At 38.1% G+C, this 21,816-nt stretch overlaps 1 protein-coding gene across 3 annotated transcripts in view; it reads left to right on the forward strand.

The window, feature by feature from the left end:
- ryr1b (ryanodine receptor 1b (skeletal)) overlaps positions 1-21,816 on the forward strand; it is a 95,259-nt gene that overhangs the window by 1,206 nt on the left and 72,237 nt on the right. For all 3 annotated transcript variants that reach the window (XM_016576168.1, XM_016576235.1, XM_016576095.1), the window contains exons 2-31: positions 372-558; positions 643-778; positions 1,770-1,865; positions 1,989-2,107; positions 2,198-2,331; positions 2,483-2,724; positions 2,800-2,992; positions 5,126-5,342; positions 5,430-5,534; positions 5,648-5,751; positions 5,840-5,923; positions 6,010-6,169; positions 7,589-7,736; positions 7,884-8,089; positions 8,259-8,433; positions 10,227-10,435; positions 10,530-10,882; positions 10,977-11,106; positions 11,199-11,359; positions 12,446-12,608; positions 12,723-12,809; positions 12,921-13,147; positions 17,439-17,883; positions 17,973-18,533; positions 18,838-19,038; positions 19,127-19,238; positions 19,412-19,555; positions 19,705-19,978; positions 20,950-21,067; positions 21,275-21,407. In XM_016576168.1, coding sequence (XP_016431654.1) covers positions 372-558; positions 643-778; positions 1,770-1,865; positions 1,989-2,107; positions 2,198-2,331; positions 2,483-2,724; positions 2,800-2,992; positions 5,126-5,342; positions 5,430-5,534; positions 5,648-5,751; positions 5,840-5,923; positions 6,010-6,169; positions 7,589-7,736; positions 7,884-8,089; positions 8,259-8,433; positions 10,227-10,435; positions 10,530-10,882; positions 10,977-11,106; positions 11,199-11,359; positions 12,446-12,608; positions 12,723-12,809; positions 12,921-13,147; positions 17,439-17,883; positions 17,973-18,533; positions 18,838-19,038; positions 19,127-19,238; positions 19,412-19,555; positions 19,705-19,978; positions 20,950-21,067; positions 21,275-21,407 — 5,624 coding nt within the window. The remainder of the gene's footprint in view (positions 1-371; positions 559-642; positions 779-1,769; positions 1,866-1,988; positions 2,108-2,197; positions 2,332-2,482; positions 2,725-2,799; positions 2,993-5,125; positions 5,343-5,429; positions 5,535-5,647; positions 5,752-5,839; positions 5,924-6,009; positions 6,170-7,588; positions 7,737-7,883; positions 8,090-8,258; positions 8,434-10,226; positions 10,436-10,529; positions 10,883-10,976; positions 11,107-11,198; positions 11,360-12,445; positions 12,609-12,722; positions 12,810-12,920; positions 13,148-17,438; positions 17,884-17,972; positions 18,534-18,837; positions 19,039-19,126; positions 19,239-19,411; positions 19,556-19,704; positions 19,979-20,949; positions 21,068-21,274; positions 21,408-21,816) is intronic.

Raw genomic sequence — 21,816 nt, forward strand, 5'->3', positions numbered from 1 at the left:
TGTAACATTATAAATGTCTTTACTGTCACTTTTGATCAATTTAATGCATCCTCAATGAATAAAAGTATTCATTTATTTAAACAGTCTTACTGACACCAAACTTTTGGTTTGCAAGTATGAATGTATATATGTATATCTGTATAAATAAACAATTTAATTAATTAAAGTATTTTTTACATATTTATAATAAAATTATTCTTTTTTTTTTTTTTTTAAAGAGTAAAAAAAAAAAGCTTGCTAAAAAGCTCTGAAAATTAGCCTATTCAGACTGATTATTTAAGAAAATATTTGTAGACAGTTGCCTTATATTTTCTTGTGTGTGTATCTGTGTGTGAATATGCATGCATCCTCTTCTCTCTCTTGTACATCAGAGGTCTGGACTCTTTGAGTGGGAAGAACAAATCCCCCGGTCCGGTGTCCCTGCCATTGGACGGAGTGATCCTGTCCTTGCAGGATCTGATCCATTACTTCCGGCCTCCAGAGGAGGAGCTGGAACACGAGGAGAAACAGACCAAGCTGCGCTCTCTACGCAACCGACAGAACCTCTTCCAAGAAGAGGTGTGTGTGTGTGTTTGTGTTTGTGTCTGTCTGTCTGACAGTCAGCCCTGATGCCCTTTAATTAATGTCTCTTTTCTGTTGCAGGGGATGATCACCATCGTGCTGGAGTGTATCGACCGCCTGAATGTCTACAACACTGCTGCACACTTCTCTGAGTTTGCCGGAGAGGAAGCTGCTGAATCCTGGAAAGAGATTGTCAACCTGCTCTATGAACTGCTTGGTGACTGAATATAAATAGATATACATAAAATTTTTTTATGTTTTTGAAAGAAGTCTCTTATGCTTACCAAGGCTGAATTTATTTGATAAAAAATACAGTAAAAGTCTTATCTTGTGAAATATTACAATTTAAAAGTACTGTTTTCTATTTTAAAATGCAATTTATTCCTGCGCTACAGAGTCACATGATCCTTCAGGAAAAAAATGCTGATTTTGTGCTTAATTACTATCAATTATTATTAGTGCTCAGTTATTAATATTGGTTATGATTGCGTTTTAAGCCTAGTGAAAAATAAATATACTAAGATTTATTTGAAATACATTTATTTCATGCTAAATATACTACAAATACATTTACATGTTTATGTACTTAATAAAAATACCCTGCAATTGTACTTTTGGTATACTAAACTGGTATACTTAAAGTCTGCTAAATTGGAAAAACTAATTTTGTATTTAATGCACTTTAATTGTGAGGAAGCAGTGCTGAAGTCCAACTAAAGATATATTGAAGTATACTTCAGGTACACTTTAAATATCTTGCATTTAAAGATGATACTATTAAAAAATCATACAGTCCTCATCAATAGTGACATTAAAACACATGCATTGTGCATTGTGCACAAGTAGTAGAAGTTGAATTATAATTTTTATATCAGCAAGTCTCAAGCAATATGTCAGTAAATATGATAATATATTTGAACTAAACTTAGTTTGAAATAAATGTATTTTAAATATATTACTTTTTTACTAGGGAATATATGTTAAAATAGAAAATAATAATTTTAAATTGTAACAATATTTGTTTTTACTGTATTTTTGATTAACTAAATGCAGCCATGATGAGCATAAAATACTTATTGAATGACATCTAAAAAGCATACTTTATTAAAAATATATGTATTTTTTTTTGTTTCATCCATTCTTCATTTGATTTCTTTTTTTTATCAGATTGATGGATTCTGTTTGTGAATGTGTCTCTGTTTTCACAGCGTCGCTGATTAGAGGAAACCGTTCTAACTGTGCTCTGTTTTGCGATAACCTTGACTGGCTGGTTAGTAAACTGGATCGTCTGGAAGCTTCTTCAGGTATATATAAAACCTTCCTCGAGCACACGGTCAACAAATGCCACAAAATGACTAACAACCCGTCTTTAAACCTTGCCACATACTTCTTGCTCTCATACTTCTTTCTTATCTGTTGGTCTGCAGGCATCCTAGAGGTGCTGTATTGTGTTTTGATTGAAAGTCCTGAAGTCTTGAACATCATTCAGGAGAATCACATCAAGTCTATCATTTCTCTCTTGGACAAGCACGGTCGAAACCATAAGGTCTGACTGCAAACGTGATTTAGGTCAAATAACATTTATCATTTTGCTACACACTGAAGATCTCACTGTCCTCTGCCTTTGTCCGGACAGGTTTTAGATGTATTGCGTTCTCTGTGTGTGTGTAACGGTGTCGCTGTGAGGTCCAATCAAAACCTCATCACAGAAAATCTGCTTCCGGGCCGTGACCTCCTGCTGCAGACTAACATCGTTAACTATGTATCAAGGTAATATCTGTTGGTTTTCGTCCAATTAAAAATGCTGCATTGCACCTTGTTTTCTTTTACTGCAGCTTTTGTTCCTGAAGGTGCACTAAATCGAAGAAATTGAAAAGATTTCAAACTCTTTAACTACATAAATGTGACTTACTTCTTGTAGCGTGAGGCCCAATATCTTCTTGGGGACTTGTGAAGGCTCTACACAGTATAAGAAGTGGTACTATGAGGTGATGGTAGACTATGTGGAACCATTTGTGGCAGCTCAGGCTACCCATCTGCGTGTTGGCTGGGCTCTGACTGAGGGCTTCAGTCCATACCCAGGAGGAGGAGAGGGTTGGGGTGGCAATGGTGTGGGTGATGACCTATATTCTTATGGTTTTGATGGTCTTCATTTGTGGTCAGGTTAGTGTGGTGATCTTCTATATTCTATATGTGTGAGTGTTTGTGGTCCTTAAACCATATTTTTGCTCTTTGTAGGTCATGTGTCACGTCAGGTTGCTTCGCCCAACCAGCACATCCTGGCAGCAGATGATGTTGTGAGCTGCTGTCTGGATCTGAGTGTGCCCAGTATCTCCTTCCGTATCAATGGCCATCCAGTCCAGGGAATGTTTGAGAACTTTAACGTAGACGGCCTCTTCTTTCCCGTCATTAGCTTCTCTGCTGGAGTGAAGTAATTAACATTATTGTTTTGTATTACATAACCTTTTCTTAAAAGGAAAGTTCATCCAAAAATGAAAATTGCCCCATGATTTCCTCACCCTCAAGGCATCCTATGTGTATATGACTTTCTTCTTTCAGACGAATCCATATTAAAAAATGTCCTTGCTCTTCCAAGCTTTATAATAGCAGTGAATGGGTGTTATTTTTCAATAGTACAAAAGAAGTCCAATAAAGCGCACCCATCCATCATAAAAAGTGTCCCACATGGCTCCGGGGGGTTAATAAAGGCCTCCTAAAGCAAACTGATGCATTTTTGTAAGAAAATATCTATACTTAAAATGTTGTGAACAGTAATCTCTAGCTTCCGATTTTGCACATTAATTATTTATATATATATATTTTTTTAAAGAAATTAATACTTTTTAGCAGGGGTATATTAAATTGATCAAAAGTAAACGTTAAAATCATTTATAATGCTTCAAAATACTTGTTTACTCTGTATGCTATTCTTTTGAACTTTACCAAATGATCCTGTATTAAAAAATGTCCTTGCTCTTCCAAGCTTTATAATAGCAGTGAATGGGTGTTATTTTTCAATAGTACAAAAGAAGTCCAATAAAGCGCACCCATCCATCATAAAAAGTGTCCCACATGGCTCCGGGGGGTTAATAAAGGCCTCCTAAAGCAAACTGATGCATTTTTGTAAGAAAATATCTATACTTAAAATGTTGTGAACAGTAATCTCTAGCTTCCGATTTTGCACATTAATTATTTATATATATATATTTTTTTAAAGAAATTAATACTTTTTAGCAGGGGTATATTAAATTGATCAAAAGTAAACGTTAAAATCATTTATAATGCTTCAAAATACTTGTTTACTCTGTATGCTATTCTTTTGAACTTTACCAAATGATCCTGAAAAAACATTTCCACAAACAAATATTGTAAGAAATGTTTCTTGAGCACAGCATATTAGAATGATTTCTGAGGAATCATGTGACAGTGAAAATTATGGTGGTCCAGCGGTGCACAACACAACGAAATCGCCACAACACAATGCATAGGACTAATCTCATTGTGTTGTGCTAATTTCGTTGTGTTGCGACTTATTTCTGTTGTGTTGCGACTTATTTCTGTTGTGTTGCGACTTGTTTCCATTTTATGAACAGTAATCTCTAGCTTCCGATTTTGCACATTAATTATTTATATTTATTTTTTTTTAAAAAGAAATTAATACTTTTTAGCAGGGGTATATTAAATTGATCAAAAGTAAACGTTAAAATCATTTATAATGCTTCAAAATACTTGTTTACTCTGTATGCTATTCTTTTGAACTTTACCAAATGATCCTGAAAAAACATTTCCACAAACAAATATTGTAAGAAATGTTTCTTGAGCACAGCATATTAGAATGATTTCTGAGGAATCATGTGACAGTGAAAATTATGGTGGTCCAGCGGTGCACAACACAACGAAATCGCCACAACACAATGCATAGGACTAATCTCATTGTGTTGTGCTAATTTCGTTGTGTTGCGACTTATTTCTGTTGTGTTGCGACTTATTTCTGTTGTGTTGCGACTTGTTTCCATTGTGTTGTGCTAATTTCGTTGTGTTGCGACTTATTTCTGTTGTGTTGCGACTTGTTTCCATTGTGTTGTGCTAATTTCGTTGTGTTGCGACTTATTTCTGTTGTGTTGCGACTTGTTTCCATTGTGTTGTGCTAATTTCGTTGTGTTGCGCCTTGTTTCCGTTGTGTTGCGACTTGTTTCTGTTGTGTTGCGGCTTATTTCCGTTTTGTTGTGCTAATTTTCATTGTGTTGTAGCTTATTTCTGGTCTGTTGTGCTAATTCTGTTAGCTTGCGGCTTGTTTCCATTGTGTTGTGGAGATTTCGTTGTGTTGTGCACTACTGGTCCACCGTAAAAGATAGTAGCAATGACTGTATTGCTACTAAAATATATTTATTCTAAATTTGAATAATATTTAACAAATTGACTGTTTTATAGTTTTACTGACCAAATAAATGCAGCATTGGTGAGCATAAGAGACTTCTCACCATGAAAAAATCTGACAGAGAATAATTTATAAATGAAAACAACAAAAAAACTAAAATCACCTTTTTTCCATTTCGTTTTTCAGAGCTCGCTTCCTTTTGGGTGGTCGCCATGGGGATTTTAAGTTTTTGCCCCCTCCTGGTTACACACCATGTTATGAAGCTCTTCTCCCCAAAGACAGAATGCGCATCGAGCCCATTAAGGAGTATAAACATGACTTTAATGGAGTCAGAAACCTGCTGGGCCCCACGCAGTCCCTTACACACACTTCATTCACTCCCTGTCCTGTTGACACTGCCCAGGTAAACTAAACTAACCACATACAACTCCACTGTTGCTTGCCAAAAACACTTTGACTCAGCAGTCAGTGTATGTAATGTCATTTGTAGATTGTTCTACCTCCTCATTTGGAGCGGATCAGAGAGAAGCTTGCAGAAAACATCCATGAGCTCTGGGCTGTGACTCGTATTGAGCAGGGTTGGACCTACGGAGTGGTGAGTGCCTTCTTTCTCTGTCTTTCTCAAATAAACACCAACACAAGCACAAGCATACTGTACATACAAAATCAACATCCTTATTAAAAAGTTAAATGCTCTCTCTCTCTCAGTTCAGGGATGATAATAAGAAGTTGCACCCGTGTCTGGTGGACTTTCAAAATCTTCCAGAACCCGAGAGGAATTATAACCTCCAGATGTCTGGAGAGACCTTGAAGTGAGTGTCTGTTGAATATCAAATGTCTAAAGTTCATTGCTTATGCATCCATCTGTCCATCCAACCTTTTTCACCTTGACCTCTCCAGAACCCTCTTAGCTTTGGGCTGCCATGTAGGCATGGGAGATGAGAAGGCTGAGGAGAATCTGAAGAAGATCAAATTGCCCAAAACGTAAGAAAACCAAAAAACGCACCCAGGTTTTTGTCTTGTATAATGTATAGTGTTTTGGTTTTCATGTTTTTCTTTTTCTTGGTCAGTTATGTGATGAGCAGTGGGTACAAACCAGCTCCACTAGACCTCAGTCATGTCAAACTGACACCCAATCAGAACCAGTTGGTGGAGAAGTTGGCAGAAAATGGGCATAATGTTTGGGCACGGGACAGAGTGAGACAAGGATGGACCTACAGCATTTTGCAGGTAGATGTGGATACTATGCTGACTCTGTTACAATAAACCATGTTTCTAAGTGAGAAAATTGTCCTCAGTCATCCTCAGTCGCTGTGTTAACTAGTTTTCTGTTTAACTGGTTTACTGAAATTTAATTTCAGGTTAATATAACAAAGTACAGTGTATAAAAAAAAAGAAAAAAAAAAAACTTTGCTAGATTTACAATATTAATAAGTATAAAATGTGCCGTCACAGTCTGTGAAAAGGGGCAAGCCTTTTAAATTACAATTCAAATCCTGAATTTCATTTAAGGTAGCAGGCAGGGAACATGATTACAATTCAAATTAAAAGGTAATGAAATTTCAATAATATTTATTAGTAATAATAATACTTCTAATAATAGCAATAAGCATGAATTCAGCATGAATTGCCCATAAACATTTATGCACACAACATTTGTATTTCCATAAAAACAATAAAACAATGATAGTTTAAAATTATACCTATATGAATTTATAATAATAATTCATTATATTTTTATTTCAAAATCTTATAGGTCATGGTGGAAAGGTGCTTTATTTCCCAGACCATACCATGTGATTATATCTTCATGTTATATAATCAATAGATTCAAATTTGAATGTCAATATATTTATTTTGATAAAGTGTATGGCAAAATTATAATTAAAATGTTTTGTCGGCTTTGTTAACGACAGTATAATATGTCTAGTTAAAAAAATATCTGGGAATTAATAACTATAATTGGTTAACAATTTGGGTCACACTTTAATTTAAGGTCCAATTCTCACTATTAACAAACCATTAACTATGATTTTGCCCCAATAAACTCCTAATTTGCTGCTTATTAATTGTTAGTAAGGTAGTTGTTAAGTTTAGGTATTGGGTAGGATTAGGGATGTAGAATATGGTCATGCAGAATATTTGCTTTATAAACACTAATAAACAGCCAATATGTTAATAATAAGCATGCTAATAAGCAACTAGCTAATAGTGAGAATTGGTCCCTATACTAAAGTGTTACCAAATTAGATATCATATTTTGGACCTGTCACGATATGGTGTTGATGAACACACACGAACATGAAGAAGAAGGTTAACGATCTTTAATAGATCCACACAAGGGTATATTCCACACAAAGGAAGGCTGGTGACACACATAACATTGATGTTCAAGACCCAACAAACACTAACTGAACAGACAGGAACTTAAGTACACAGACCAAATGAGGATAATTAATGAGACATGCCTGAACATAATGACAAACTCAAATTAGAAACAACTCAGTGAGAACGGTGCAAATAAAGTCCAAACTAACAGAAACCGTGACAGGGCCTTTGTTGTGTGACTTTTTTTGAATTTCTGTGACCTGGAATTCAGTTAATAATACTTCAAAAACTTACTCTTGTTACTAACCTTGTGACCCTCAGGACATTTTGAATAAGCGTAACCCTCGTCTGGTACCTTACAACCTGCTGGATGAGAGAACCAAGAAGACCAACAGAGACAGTGTGAACAACGCTGTGCGCACTCTGATTGGCTATGGATACAACATCGAGCCCCCAGATCAGGAGAGCAGTGAGTCTTTGCTCTCCTGTCATCTCCTATCACTATTAGGATCACAAATATGGAACAGACCTTAATGAAGTCATTGGCCAACTTCAGATACATATCTGTTGGGATTCGTATCGTTTTTGCAGTCCTAATCTCTCTTTTCCCCCACAGGTGGTCTTGGTGTTGAGAACACACGTGGAGATAAAGTGCGTATCTTCAGGGCAGAGAAGCAGTATGCTGTTACCTCAGGAAAATGGTACTTTGAGTTTGAGGCCGTAACCACAGGAGAGATGAGAGTTGGCTGGGCTCGACCGAACGTCCGCTCTGACGTTGAGCTTGGTTCTGATGAGCTGGCCTATGTCTTTAATGGAAACAGGGTCAGTGGTGTCATATTAATCTCATTTTGCTGTGTTATATGGTATCAGGCTGTAGGCCATCTTTCCGGCTAATTGGACCAATACATTTTGTGTGCCGCTCAAGTTGCTGACAAACTATTTTGGATAGCTGCAATAAACGCTGAATTACTCTCCTCTGCTCTTCCTGCAGGCTCAGCGATGGCACATTGGTAATGAGCCATTTGGCCGTCAATGGCAGTCTGGTGATGTGGTCGGGTGCATGATAGACCTCATTGAAATGAACATCATGTTCACTCTTAATGGAGAGATGCTGATCAGCGATTCTGGCTCTGAAATGGCCTTCAAAGACATTGAGATTGGAGACGGTGAGGATTTAGGCTATAACGTTGTTTATCAATGGGGTTTCAATTAGTTGTTTTGAAGGATAATGTGTTTTGTTTAATAAGCTTTGTCATTTAGCTGGTCAGGAAAAGTCTGTAGTTAGTTTTTGAATGAGTCTCACAAGGTTTGTTTTCAATCCTGGTCTTGGATTTTAAAAGCTGTGTAATGAAAATGTATTCCTGATTACCACTGATTGATTTTTTTTTTTTTTTTTTTTACATTTAAAGAAAGGGATTCCAGATAATAAATGGATTATATTTTCTTTTTCCCATCAAACACAAAATCAACATTTTTGAAGATTATTGTGGCCTTGTTTTTTTTGTTTGACAAAAAAAAGCATCATAAAAATTGTCCATATGATTAATATGCTACATTTTAAGCCATTCAATAGCTTTGAACCCATAAGGGGGGGAAAAACAGAGCAAAATTTAAGTTATTCTCTGGGTTTTTCCTCAAAATCTAATATGATATGTGGTTTTAGTAGGCCATTTCATGACTACAGAAGACTTTAAATTTAGTGCATGTGAACTAATTTAAAGTTTGTTATAAAAAAAAGAATAAGGAGTTTGCAATTACAACAATTTTGAAAATTCTGTCAAAATACCATCTTGAGGCAATGCAGAATTAGATTTGAAGTACAAATCACTGTTCTCCTCTGTAAATTAGTGAAAAGCGTGGTGTGGTATAGTTCGTATGTGTGGGTAGAAAGGACGAAGGCAGGGTTGGTTACGGAGGCTCATGGTTCTTTATCGGTTTCTCACAAAATAAACAAAACCTGCGCTCTCCGCGCCTCCAACACAAACTTTCACGTAATCACAATCAGCCGCTTCACACAGTCCCAGTCTCTTTGACCACGAGTCATCCGTCCAGCATCTCTCCCCCTCTCTCATTCCTGACGGCTTTTATTCAGTCTCTCCACGCCAATTAGTGCAATAAGACACAGGTGTTTGTCATTTTGCACTTGAGCTACTTACACCCCGCCGGTTTCCCGACTCTCTCTCTCGCCGTAGACTTCGCTGCACCACACCCCCCTCGCCACAAGTGGAAATTACCAGAGGCCCCACAGTACAATATTATCATGGTTAAGTCATGATACGCTATTATTGCAGTTTTATACATTTTGTGACATGCTGAGTGTTGCGATAACATATATTTTCTACAGCAAATGCCCCCAAAAAAGCTGATTTACCGTACTTAGCTAAAGCTAACACTAACGCTACTACCAGAGCCCCCATGACTCTTAAGTCACAATATGATATTATTGCAATTTTACACATTTTGCGACATGCAGAGTATCACAACACCATACATTATGATTTAATACCTTTTTTCAATGAAAAAAAGTCCCAAAAGTAGCTGATTTATTGTCAACTTTGCCACCCTTTGCTAAGGCTAATGCTAATGGATGGTGGAGTGTAAGGTGAGTCCTCATGTTTATGGTATTTCCGGAGTGTTTTATTTTCATACCACACTCCTCGCAAATCTTATGTGTCATATCCATCTCCTTCATCTCTTCCTTTTAATCTTATTTAATCGCAGGAGGCTTTCTGATTTATTTCTCCGATGCCTCCATCTCTGAAAAAAATACAAATAAACAGCACTATAGACTGAAAAAGCAATTATTATTCTAGTATCAAAAGTTCACTTCATATTTGCAATGTATATAATAAAAGATAAAAACAATATTGCCATTCAAAATATTGCAATACTATGTTGTATTCACCCCCTCCCCCACCTCTACTAAATCAGCTTCTTCTCTTTGTTCTTCTCTCTCCAGGTTTTATTCCAGTCTGCACTTTGGGTCTTTCTCAGGTTGCCCGTATTAACCTGGGTCAGAATGTTAGCAGCCTACGCTACTTCGCCATCTGTGGGCTCCAAGAAGGCTTTGAGCCATTCGCCATCAACATGAAGAGAGACATCACAATGTGGTTCAGTAAGAGCCTCCCCCAGTATGTTCCAGTGCCCACGGACCACAACCACATTGAGGTACTGTATTTAAGCAATTTTTGTGTCATTTAGTTGAGTTTAAAGGTATAGATAAAGTTTATCAACCTTTTTATTGTTCTCATGTGACCTGTAGGTCTCTCGTGTGGATGGAACCGTAGACAGCGCCCCCTGTATTAAAATAACCCACAAGACTTTTGGATCCCAAAATGCCAACACAGACATGCTGTTCTTCAGACTGAGCATGCCTGTAGAGTTCCACCTGACCTTCATGGTGCCTGCAGGCACTACTCCCCTCACACGAGCCCTCACCATCCCTGAAGAAGAGGTGCTGGAGGTGGACCCCGACTCTGACTTTGAGGTGCTGAAGAAGTCAGCCAGTCGCAAAGAGCAGGAGGAGAAGGAAAAGGAGCCATCCATGCCCAAAGATATCCCAAGCAATAAGGAAAATGACAAAGACACTGCATCCGAGAAAGGAAAGAAGAAAGGGTGAGATCTGAGGACTTTTATGAAGTTTATGCTAATATTTGTATATTTTAAAAATGTAAAATGTTGAAAAACACCCTCAAAATTATTCCCTCAGCTTCCTGTTTAAAGCTAAAAAGGCAGCCATGATCACTCCTCCTCCACCTCCACCTATTATGCCCCGTTTGTTTGAGGATGTGGTGCCTGACGATCGTGACGACCCAGAGATCATCCTCAATACGACCACAGTCAGTCTTCATTACTAGATCTGTTATATATAACACACTCTTCGCTCTTGTTTTTTTACTTATGCTTCTCTCTCCCTGTCTCAACTGTGCAGTACTATTACTCAGTCCGTATCTTCGCCGGTCAAGAACCTAGCGGGGTATGGGTGGGTTGGGTCACTCCAGACTTCCACATGTATGACCTCAACTATGACCTGTCTAAGGTCCGCACTGTCACTGTCACTGTTGGAGACGACAAGGGCAATATACATGACAGGTGAGATGATATAAAAATTCAGCTCACTGATCTGCCATGTCAAATTACTGAAATGTGGGCCAGCGAGAATAAATACAAGAAGCTGCAGTGCGGAGAAGCGTTTAGTTAAAAATAAATGTTCGGTATAGTGAGGTGATGTAGGTGAATATCGATTCTGGTGATGTAAGAGCAGTGCACCAGTGGTCACCGACCATCAGAATCAGTTGAGAGCAAGAGATTTTAAAGTGTAATGCCTACATTTATCATATTTTCAGTGTAGTATTTTGGATGTACAACACACATTTAAAACTTTTGGATCTAGAAAAATTATTGAAATAAAATTGATTTTCAATAAAAATCTAAACAACCTTGAAACAAGATAAATGTATTTGAGAAACAATACATATAATATATATTTTTTTTTTTTCAGAGAATGTATTTTGAATTTTTTGTTCCATTGGCAAATAGTTCTTATTTTAAGCACAAACCTCACTATTTTTTTTGACAGATTTATGCTTAAAATAATGAACATTTTCTTTGCTAAAAATTGGGTAAGAAAAATACTTAATGTAAAACACTATCAGCAAATAAAATTTTATTGAAATGATTAAATTATGATTTTTTTTTATTTAAGCAAATGGATACCAGCTTAAAAAATATATATATTTTTAGTGTCTCTTATGCTTACCAAGGCTGCATTTATTTTATTGAAATTACAGTAAAATATCATTACAATTTAAAATAATTATTTTCTATTTTAATATATTATAAAATATAATTAATTGCTGTTATGTCAAAGCTGAAATTTCTGCAGTCTTTACTTCAGTCTTCAGTGACACATGATCTTTCAGAAATCATTCTAATGTGCTGATTTGTTGCTCAAGAAACACCATTTATTTGAAAAGAACAGCATTTATTTAAAATAGAATTATAAAATAGAAATGTATATATCCTTTCTAAATAAAATTACTCATTACAAAGAAAGAAAAAGAAATAAAGACCACAAACTTTTTGACGGTATTGTATTATTTTATAATTTTGATTAAGCTACAAATATGTATTTATTCGTCACTCAAGAACACTTACAATGTTCTGTTTGCTTATCAGTATAAAGAGGAGTAACTGCTATATGGTGTGGGGAGGAGAGTTTGGCAGCAGCACCCAGCAGAGGTTTAGCCAGGAGGATCTGGTGATTGGTTGTTTGGTTGACCTGGCAACAGGTCTCATGAATTTCACAGCCAATGGGAAAGAGATCAACACTTTCTACCAGGTAAGTGAAGGTCATCTCTTCAAAGGAGGAACTGTAGTGGCACTTAAAAAGTCCCTGTTAGGAGTGCATTTTCTTAATTCGAACTCATATTTATTTATACATATGCTTTATCAGGTGGAGCCCAACACTAAGTTGTTTCCAGCTGTGTTTGTTTTGCCGACCAGCCAGAACATGCTGCAGCTGGAACTCGGAAAACTCAAGGTCTGCACTATCCTCTGTTTCTGACACTAAAAGTCATCAGCTTTCTTTTAGAAATACTTTTACTAAAAATTTGTAGCCTTAAATTTCTCACTTCCCTTCTCCATCCTATAGAATATCATGCCTCTTTCGGCAGCCATGTTCCGTAGTGAGCGCAAGAACCCGGTGCCCCAGTGTCCTCCTCGGCTGGATGTTGAGATGCTGACCCCTGTGATCTGGAGCCGGATGCCTAACCACTTCCTGAATCCAAAAGTGGGGCGGGTGAGCGAGAGGCACGGCTGGATGGTGGAATGTACAGAGCCTCTCACCATGATGGCTCTGCATATACCTGAAGAGAACAGGTACAGGAGAACGAGACGAAAAAATAAAAAATAAAAAAATAAATTGAAAACATTACCCCACAGGAAAAAAACAGCAAAACCCAGCCTGAGCTGGTTGGCTGGTCTTAGCTGGTTTAAGCTGGTCTCCCAGTGTAATGGGCTCATCTCTGCATTGCTGTTTTCATCCTGGCCTGCAGGGGTCACTCTCCTTGAGCCCTTTATGTCATGTTCCCTCCAGAACTGCATCGCCCCGTACCATGTTCAGTATCCTGCTCATCAGTTTTGATTCCCCACACCTGTGTTTGACCCTTTATAAGTCTGTTTGTTCCCTGCTATTGTGTTCAGTCTTGAGCCTATTCTTCCTGTGTATCCAGTTGCCAGTCCTCAAGTTAGGTTTGATTGTTCTTGTATTTTTTGGACCTTTGTGTCTTTTTTTTTTTGATGGAAGCTCAGTTTTCTATGTTTATTTTGTACTTTGTTTCTCTAGTAAAGGTTATTTTTAGTAATTTCACACTATTAGAGCGCCAGAGACCCGGGTTCAATCCCTGCTTAAAGCAGCCTCGTTACACCCAGACTGGTTGTTCATCTGGTCTCCCAGCCAGCCTGACCAGCTAAAGAAATCTATCTATCTATCTATGGCCTAGAAAACCCTAGCAACCGCCTAACAATGATCATGAACACCCTAGCAACTGTCTACCAACCACCCAGAAGTAGTGATGGGAGAAACAAAGCTTTTCGAAGCATTGAATCAATTGAACCAATTGCTTTGAAAAATGATTCGATGTTTCGAAGCACTTGAAACAGGACATGCTGGCGACACCTGCTGGTGAAAGCGTTGTAAAAGCATCAAGAACTCAGTGAATGTACTGAATGTTTTTACAAATTTTTTAAACTATATAGCCATCTGTGTTAAAGGGAAGTCATCCTTTGTTTAACCCACAATATCTGGCCCTGATTTCTTTATTTTTTATAGTAAAATTCTGTGGGATTTCATGTCACATGATTAACTGGGCAACCAGAAGTGGTTCATGGGTTCACTTTGAGATCAACACCCCCTAGTGGTGAACCATCAGAGTTTCGAAACGTTTTTGATATGCGCTCCGATACACTGATTCGAAACAAAAGATTCACAAATGTTTCGAAGCTTAGTGAAGCAGTGTTTCGAACGCGCCCATCACTACCAAGAAGATCTTAGCAAACAAATAGCAAAACCCTAGCAACCGCCATTAGCAACCATCCAGAACACCCTAGCAATTGCATAGCAGCACCCTATTAACCACCAAGCTGTGAATATGAACACTCTAACAATCACCTAGGACACCCTAGCAACCATCCAGAACACCCTAATAGCCACCTAGCAGCCACCCTAGGAACTGCATAACAGCACCCTAGCAATGATCATGAACACCCTAGCAACTGCATAGCAACCACCCAGAACACCCTATAAACCACATGGCTATACCCTAGAAACCACATAGCAATCACTCAGAACACCCTAGCAAATAGCAACACCATAGCAGTGACCCAGCAAAAACCTTATCAACCACCTGGAACACCCTACCAACCGCATAGCAACACCCTAGCAATCACCTAGCAGTGACTATGAACACCCTAACAACCACCCAGAACACCATATTAACCACATAGCAACACCCTAGCAACCTCATAACAAAACACCCAAAACACATTACCAAACGCATAGCAACATCTTAGCAATGATCCAGAACACCATAGCAACACCCTAGCAAACCACCCAACAATGATCCAAACCACCCTAGCAACCACACAGTAACACTCAGAACATCCTGACAACTGCATTGCAACACCCTAGCAACTGCGTAGCAGCCACCCAGAGCACCATAGTAACTTCCATAATCTGTGGAGAAGGGGGCGGGAGAAACAACTCTCTCCAATACTTTCAGTTTGGACTGCAGTACCCATTTCAACCACTAGCTGTCAATATTAAATAGTAAGGATAGTCCACCCAAAAATGTATATTCTGTCATTAATTGCTCACCCTCTTGTCGTTCCAAACCTGTAAGACCTTCGTTCATCTTCGGAGCACAAATTAAGATATTTTTGATGAAATCCGAGAGCTTTCTGACCCTGCATAGACAGCAATGCAACTGACACGTTCAAGGCCCAGAAAGTTAGTAAGGACATCATTAAAATAGTCCATGTGACATCAGTGGTTCAACCTTAATTTTATGAAGCAACGAGAATACTTTTTGTGCACGAAGAAAACAAAAATAATGACTTTATTCAACGATTTCTTCTTATATGGGCCAGTCTCCACCGCCATTCACAAGAGTACAATGCACACACATACGTGAATGTGAATGTACTAATGTGAATGTGCATTTAAGACTGGCACGGAAGAGAAAAATTGTTGAATAAAGTGGTAATTTTTTTTTATTTGCGCACAAAAAGTTCTGTCTATGGTCAGAAAGCTCTCGGGTTTCATTAAATCATCTATTATATATATATTTTATATTCTATATATAGAATATATATATTCTATATATTTGTGTTCCACAGATGAACGAAGGTCTTAGGGGTTTGGAATGACATGAGGGTGAGTAATTAATGACACAATTTACATTTTTGGGTGAACTAACCCTTTAACATACTGCACCACTTTAGTTAGACAACTTTAGTTAGTCTGTAATGTTGCTGTTTGAGCATAAAAAAGATCTGCAAAGTTACAAAGCTCAAAGTCCACTTCAAAAGGAGATATTTTATTTAACAGAAATCACTTTTCAAAAACTACAACGAACAAATTGTTTGGACTACAACACATATTTTCCGGGATTTGTGATATCACAAATATTGATGAATGGGACGAGACCTGGTTGAGCTGCACTAGAGAAGGCAACGAGTGTTATCACTATGTCAGAGACATGCTAGCTTTCTCAAGGCAGACGAACTTAGAGTGGTTACAATCATCCGGGTTTAAATCGCGCTCAAATTGATTTGATTTTGAGGCAGTATTTACACTGAAGCTTGCAGGCGGCTATGGTAAGGGGCGTGACATTTCCCGACCAGGCGCCGAGTGCTGCCAATCACAACACACACTGGCCCAGCTAACCAATCACAGCACATTTCGTGTTTGAGAAGGCGGGCCTTCATTTGATTTAGGAACTATTCGAGCAGTTCATGCCAGACTGGGGAGAGAGGTGTTGTAATAATGTAAAATATGTGAAAAATAATGTGTTTTTCGAACAACCTAGTATGAGAGCCTGTTCTAGTACACCCCCAAAACAAAATCACGACGACTTTGTAAAAGAGCATAATAGGACCCCTTTAAGACTTATTTAATCTGCATATAAAACATAAGAAAGGAGATATTTGAAACAACTCTCTCCAATACTTTCAGTTTGGACTGCAGTACCCATTTCAACCACTAGCTGTCAATATTAAATAGTAAGGATAGTCCACCCAAAAATGTATATTCTGTCATTAATTGCTCACCCTCTTGTCGTTCCAAACCTGTAAGACCTTCGTTCATCTTCGGAGCACAAATTAAGATATTTTTGATGAAATCCGAGAGCTTTCTGACCCTGCATAGACAGCAATGCAACTGACACGTTCAAGGCCCAGAAAGTTAGTAAGGACATCATTAAAATAGTCCATGTGACATCAGTGGTTCAACCTTAATTTTATGAAGCAACGAGAATACTTTTTGTGCACGAAGAAAACAAAAATAATGACTTTATTCAACGATTTCTTCTTATATGGGCCAGTCTCCACCGCCATTCACAAGAGTACAATGCACACACATACGTGAATGTGAATGTACTAATGTGAATGTGCATTTAAGACTGGCACGGAAGAGAAAAATTGTTGAATAAAGTGGTAATTTTTTTTTATTTGCGCACAAAAAGTTCTGTCTATGGTCAGAAAGCTCTCGGGTTTCATTAAATCATCTATTATATATATATTTTATATTCTATATATAGAATATATATATTCTATATATTTGTGTTCCACAGATGAACGAAGGTCTTAGGGGTTTGGAATGACATGAGGGTGAGTAATTAATGACACAATTTACATTTTTGGGTGAACTAACCCTTTAACATACTGCACCACTTTAGTTAGACAACTTTAGTTAGTCTGTAATGTTGCTGTTTGAGCATAAAAAAGATCTGCAAAGTTACAAAGCTCAAAGTCCACTTCAAAAGGAGATATTTTATTTCAAAATTTATTTCTGGCCAGGCTTTCTCAAGCCAACATCAAAGTTTGTCTTGCCAATTTTTTTTATCTAGTTGTGTGTTGTTCAATAGTGGATGTGTTTTTCTCTCATATGCAGGTGTATCGACATCCTGGAACTGTCTGAACAGCATGACTTGCTGAAGTTCCACTATCACACTCTCATGCTTTATTGTGCTGTGTGTGCATTGGGCAACAACCGTGTGGCCCATGCCCTCTGCAGCCACGTGGACGAATCACAGCTCTTCTACGCTATCGAGAACACCTACCTGCCCGGCCCTCTTCGCAGTGGCTACTACGACTTTCTCATCGGTATCCACCTGGAGTCAGCCAAACGCAACCGCTTGGGAACCAATCGTGAGTTTATTGTTCCCATGACAAAAGAGACGCTTAGCATCACGCTTTTCCCGGATGCAGAAGCGGCCCATGACCTGCCAGGAGTAGGTCTCACGACCTGCCTCAGACCCAAGCTACACTTCTCCCCCATCAACTTTGTGGGTACTGACCCAGATCTGTACACCATAAGCCCCATCATTCCTCTGCAGGTACGATGAGGATACCATGGAGTTCAAAACTGATTGTTGGTAGACAGATGATCTCTTTGTTAACATCTGCACTCTTTCGTCCCTTACAGGAACTGAAGACCAAGGCTCTAAGCATGCTTACTGAAGCCGTGTTCGACGGCAGCCAGGCCATGCGTGATCCTGTTGGGGGCAGCGTTGAGTTTCACTTCGTTCCTATTCTCAAACTAATCAGCACCCTCCTCATAATGGGCATCTTCAACGATGAAGACGTCAAGCACATTCTCAAGATGATCGATCCCAATGTGTTCGGAAAGAAAGAGGAGGCAGGGGAGACAGAGGAACCAGAAGAGGAAACTGCTCCCAAGGAGGAAGGAGAGGAGGTGAAAGAGAAAGAAGAAGCGGCTGAAGGAGAAGAGGAAGCCATGGATGAGGGAGTTGGGGAGGAGGAGGATGAGGATGAGGAGCTGAAAGCTCTGAAGAAGGAGATGGGACAGGAAGGAGAAGAGGTTGAGAAGGCAGTAGAGGAGGAGGAGGGAGAGAAGGTGGATGGAGAAAAAGCCGGGGAGGAAAAGGAGGCAGAAGAAGTAGGCGAGGAGACCAAAGAGGAGGAAGAGGAGGCTCCAGAGGAGGGACTACTTCAAATGAAGCTGCCAGAGTCTGTCAAACTGCAGGCAAGTATCTATCTATCTATCTATCTATCTATCTATCTATCTGTCTATATAAAGTACTTATCTGTCTGTCTGTCTGTCTATATAAAGTACTTGTCTATCTATCTATCTATCTATCTATCTAAAGTGCTTATTTGTCTTTCCCTCCATTCATATCTTTGTTTATCTTTTTGACTGTCTGTCTACATATTTTTATATGCCTAGAATATAAATTTCATATTATTGTATATACTGTATATTATGTATATTTTCTCTCGTTTGTATGTTTTATTGATACTGCTTCTGTGTGTTTCTCCCTGTCTTTCAGATGTGTACCCTTCTACAGTATTTCTGTGACTGTGAGCTCAGACACAGAGTTGAGGCAATTTTGGCATTCTCTGATCAATTTGTACAGCAGATCCAGTCAAACCAGCGTGAACGATACAATGACCTAATGAGAGCATTTACAATGTCTGCTGCAGAGACCGCTCGCAGGACCAGAGAGTTTCGCTCTCCTCCTCTGGAACAGGTATAATACACAACTCTTCATTTTAAACCCTCTTATGATTTTAATTGCTTTCACGGTGACTAATCACTGATTGTGTGCATATATGTAGGTTTTCCTGTTGACTAACTTCAAGCACAGCCCAGAAGAAGAGGATTGCCCTGTGCCAGAGGAAGTGCGGGAAACCCTCCAGAATTTCCACAATGAGCTGCTGAATCACTGTGGTCAGTGTTCAAAATATCTCACAAAAGTCACTGTATGGCCACATTACAACAACTAAACACCAAGCGGCTGCTGTTGCAAAATCATCTTGTGATCAAATTCTCTACAACCAATTCAGTTTCAGTTTTTTCTTTTAAGGATTCAAGCTAAAGAATTGTTGATTTTTGTACCTCAGGTGTCCACGTAGAAGAAGAAGCAGAGGAGGAAGAGATAGAGGCATCTCTGAGAGGGAGACTGCTCAGTTTAGTGGAGAAGATCAAGACCTTTAGGAAGAAAAAGGAGGAAGAGGAGCCAGAACCAGAGGAAGAGCCCAAACCTAGTGAGTAAATGAAGTAAAACATCTTGAGAAGGTTGTTCAGATTGACCTCATCAAATGAATGCAATTATAGATCAATATTTTTGCTTTTAGTTCAAAATTGTACTATTTTTAGTGTTAGTCTAACATTTCCAGAACATTTTATGTCTCAGGTACTTTACAGGAACTGATATCCCACACAATGATCCACTGGGCACAGGAGTCCTTTATTCAGAACCCTGAGCTGGTGCGGCTCATGTTCAGTCTTCTTCATCGGCAGTATGACGCTCTGGGAGAGTTGATCCGCGCCCTGCCAAAGGCCTATGCCATCCACGCTGTGTCCATACAGGACACAATGGACCTGCTGGAGTGCCTGGGACAGATCCGTTCCCTTCTCATCGTCCAGATGGGCCCGGAAGAGGAGAGGCTTATGATTCAGAGCATTGGGTGGGTACTTCAAAAACCTGGCTATATATCCTTTTTTTAAATCCTCTCATGCACACCAAGGCTGAGTTTAATTGATACAAATATGGTAAAAACAGTAATACTGTGAAATATATATATTTTTTTTAACTTATCTATTTGAATATATTTTATAATGTAGTTTATTCTTGTGACGGCAAAGCTGAATTTTCTGCAGCCATTACTTCAGTCTTCAGTGTCACATAATCTTTCAGAAATCCTTCTAATACGTGACCCTGGACCACAAAAACAGTCATAAGTAGCACGGGTATATTTGTAGCAATAGCCAACAATTAATTGAATGGGTCAAAATGATCAATTATTCTTTTATGCCAAAATTCATTAGCATATTAAGTAAAGATCATGTTCCATGAACATATTTTGTAAATTTCCTACTGTAAATATATCAAAACTTAATTTTTGATTAGTAATATGCATTGCTAAAATCTAAAGAAGTTTAGATTTTTTTGCACCCTCAGATTCCAGATTTTCAAATAGTTGTATCTCAGCCAAATTTTGTCCTATCTTAACAAACCATGCATCAATGGAAAGCTTATATATTTATATATGTATAAATCTCCATTTCACAAAAATTGACCCTTATGACTGGTTTTGTGGTCCAGGATCACATATGATGATTTAGTGCACAAGTAACATTCATTATAATTATCAATTTCAATCAAACTGCTTAATATTTTTGTGAAAACTGTGATGTATTTTTTCAGGATTCGTTAATAAATAGAAGGTTTGAAAGAATATCTAACATTAAATTTAACATTGTATTTGCTGAATAAAAGTATTGATTTCTTTAAAAAAAAAAGTTTCTAGTAGTGCGGTAGTGTACATTGTTTGTTCTCATTCCCTGAACTTCTCCAGAGTCATTATGTTTTTACTGGACATCATATCTTTTGTATCATATGTAGTATTTCAAAGGCATATTGTCTCTTGTCTCATAGGAACATCATGAACAACAAGTTGTTCTACCAGCACCCTAACCTGATGCGAGCTCTGGGCATGCATGAGACGGTCATGGAGGTTATGGTCAATGTACTGGGAGGTGGAGGAGACTCTAAGGTACTTTCCTGTTTATATATATACATATATATATATATATATATACATACATACATACATACATATATACATATATACATACATACATATATATATATATATATATATATATATATACTGAATGCTTAATACTGTTTTTCTTGGACAAGGATCCAACTCTGTCATTGAAACTGATGTAAAGGGACACAAACTTTTTTCTGTCTATAGGAAATACGATTCCCGCAAATGGTTACCAGTTGCTGTCGCTTCCTGTGCTACTTCTGCAGGATCAGCCGTCAGAACCAGCGTTCCATGTTTGACCACCTCTCATACCTGCTGCAGAACAGTGGCATTGGACTCGGTTGGTGGCTTTGTAAAACTTAGCTGACACATTTGTATTATTGTTAGGCCTGTTCACACCAATGATAACTATAACAATAACTCTAATTCTATGAGAATAGGGAAGTCCACAGCACAGCTATAACAATATAACAACACTGAGGAAAGATTTCATTGAAATCACTTTCAGAATGATTTTTTCCAGCTGATGAATGATAAAAACATTGACAGCCAATTGAGATCCACCAGAGTTCAAAAAGCTCGCACATTTAAATCGGTAGATGACATAACTGCAGTGTGCACTTATAATAAATAGAACTTCATTGTGTGTTGATGTGGATGCTGACATGGTTATCATTGTAGTTATCGTTCTTGGTAACACTTTACAATAAGAATCCATTTATTAACGTTAGTTAACATTAAATAAGACT

This window comes from Sinocyclocheilus rhinocerous, unplaced genomic scaffold (assembly GCF_001515625.1).
Source record: "Sinocyclocheilus rhinocerous isolate Xijiao unplaced genomic scaffold, SAMN03320098_v1.1 scaffold130, whole genome shotgun sequence".
Taxonomy (NCBI): Eukaryota; Metazoa; Chordata; class Actinopteri; order Cypriniformes; family Cyprinidae; genus Sinocyclocheilus; species Sinocyclocheilus rhinocerous.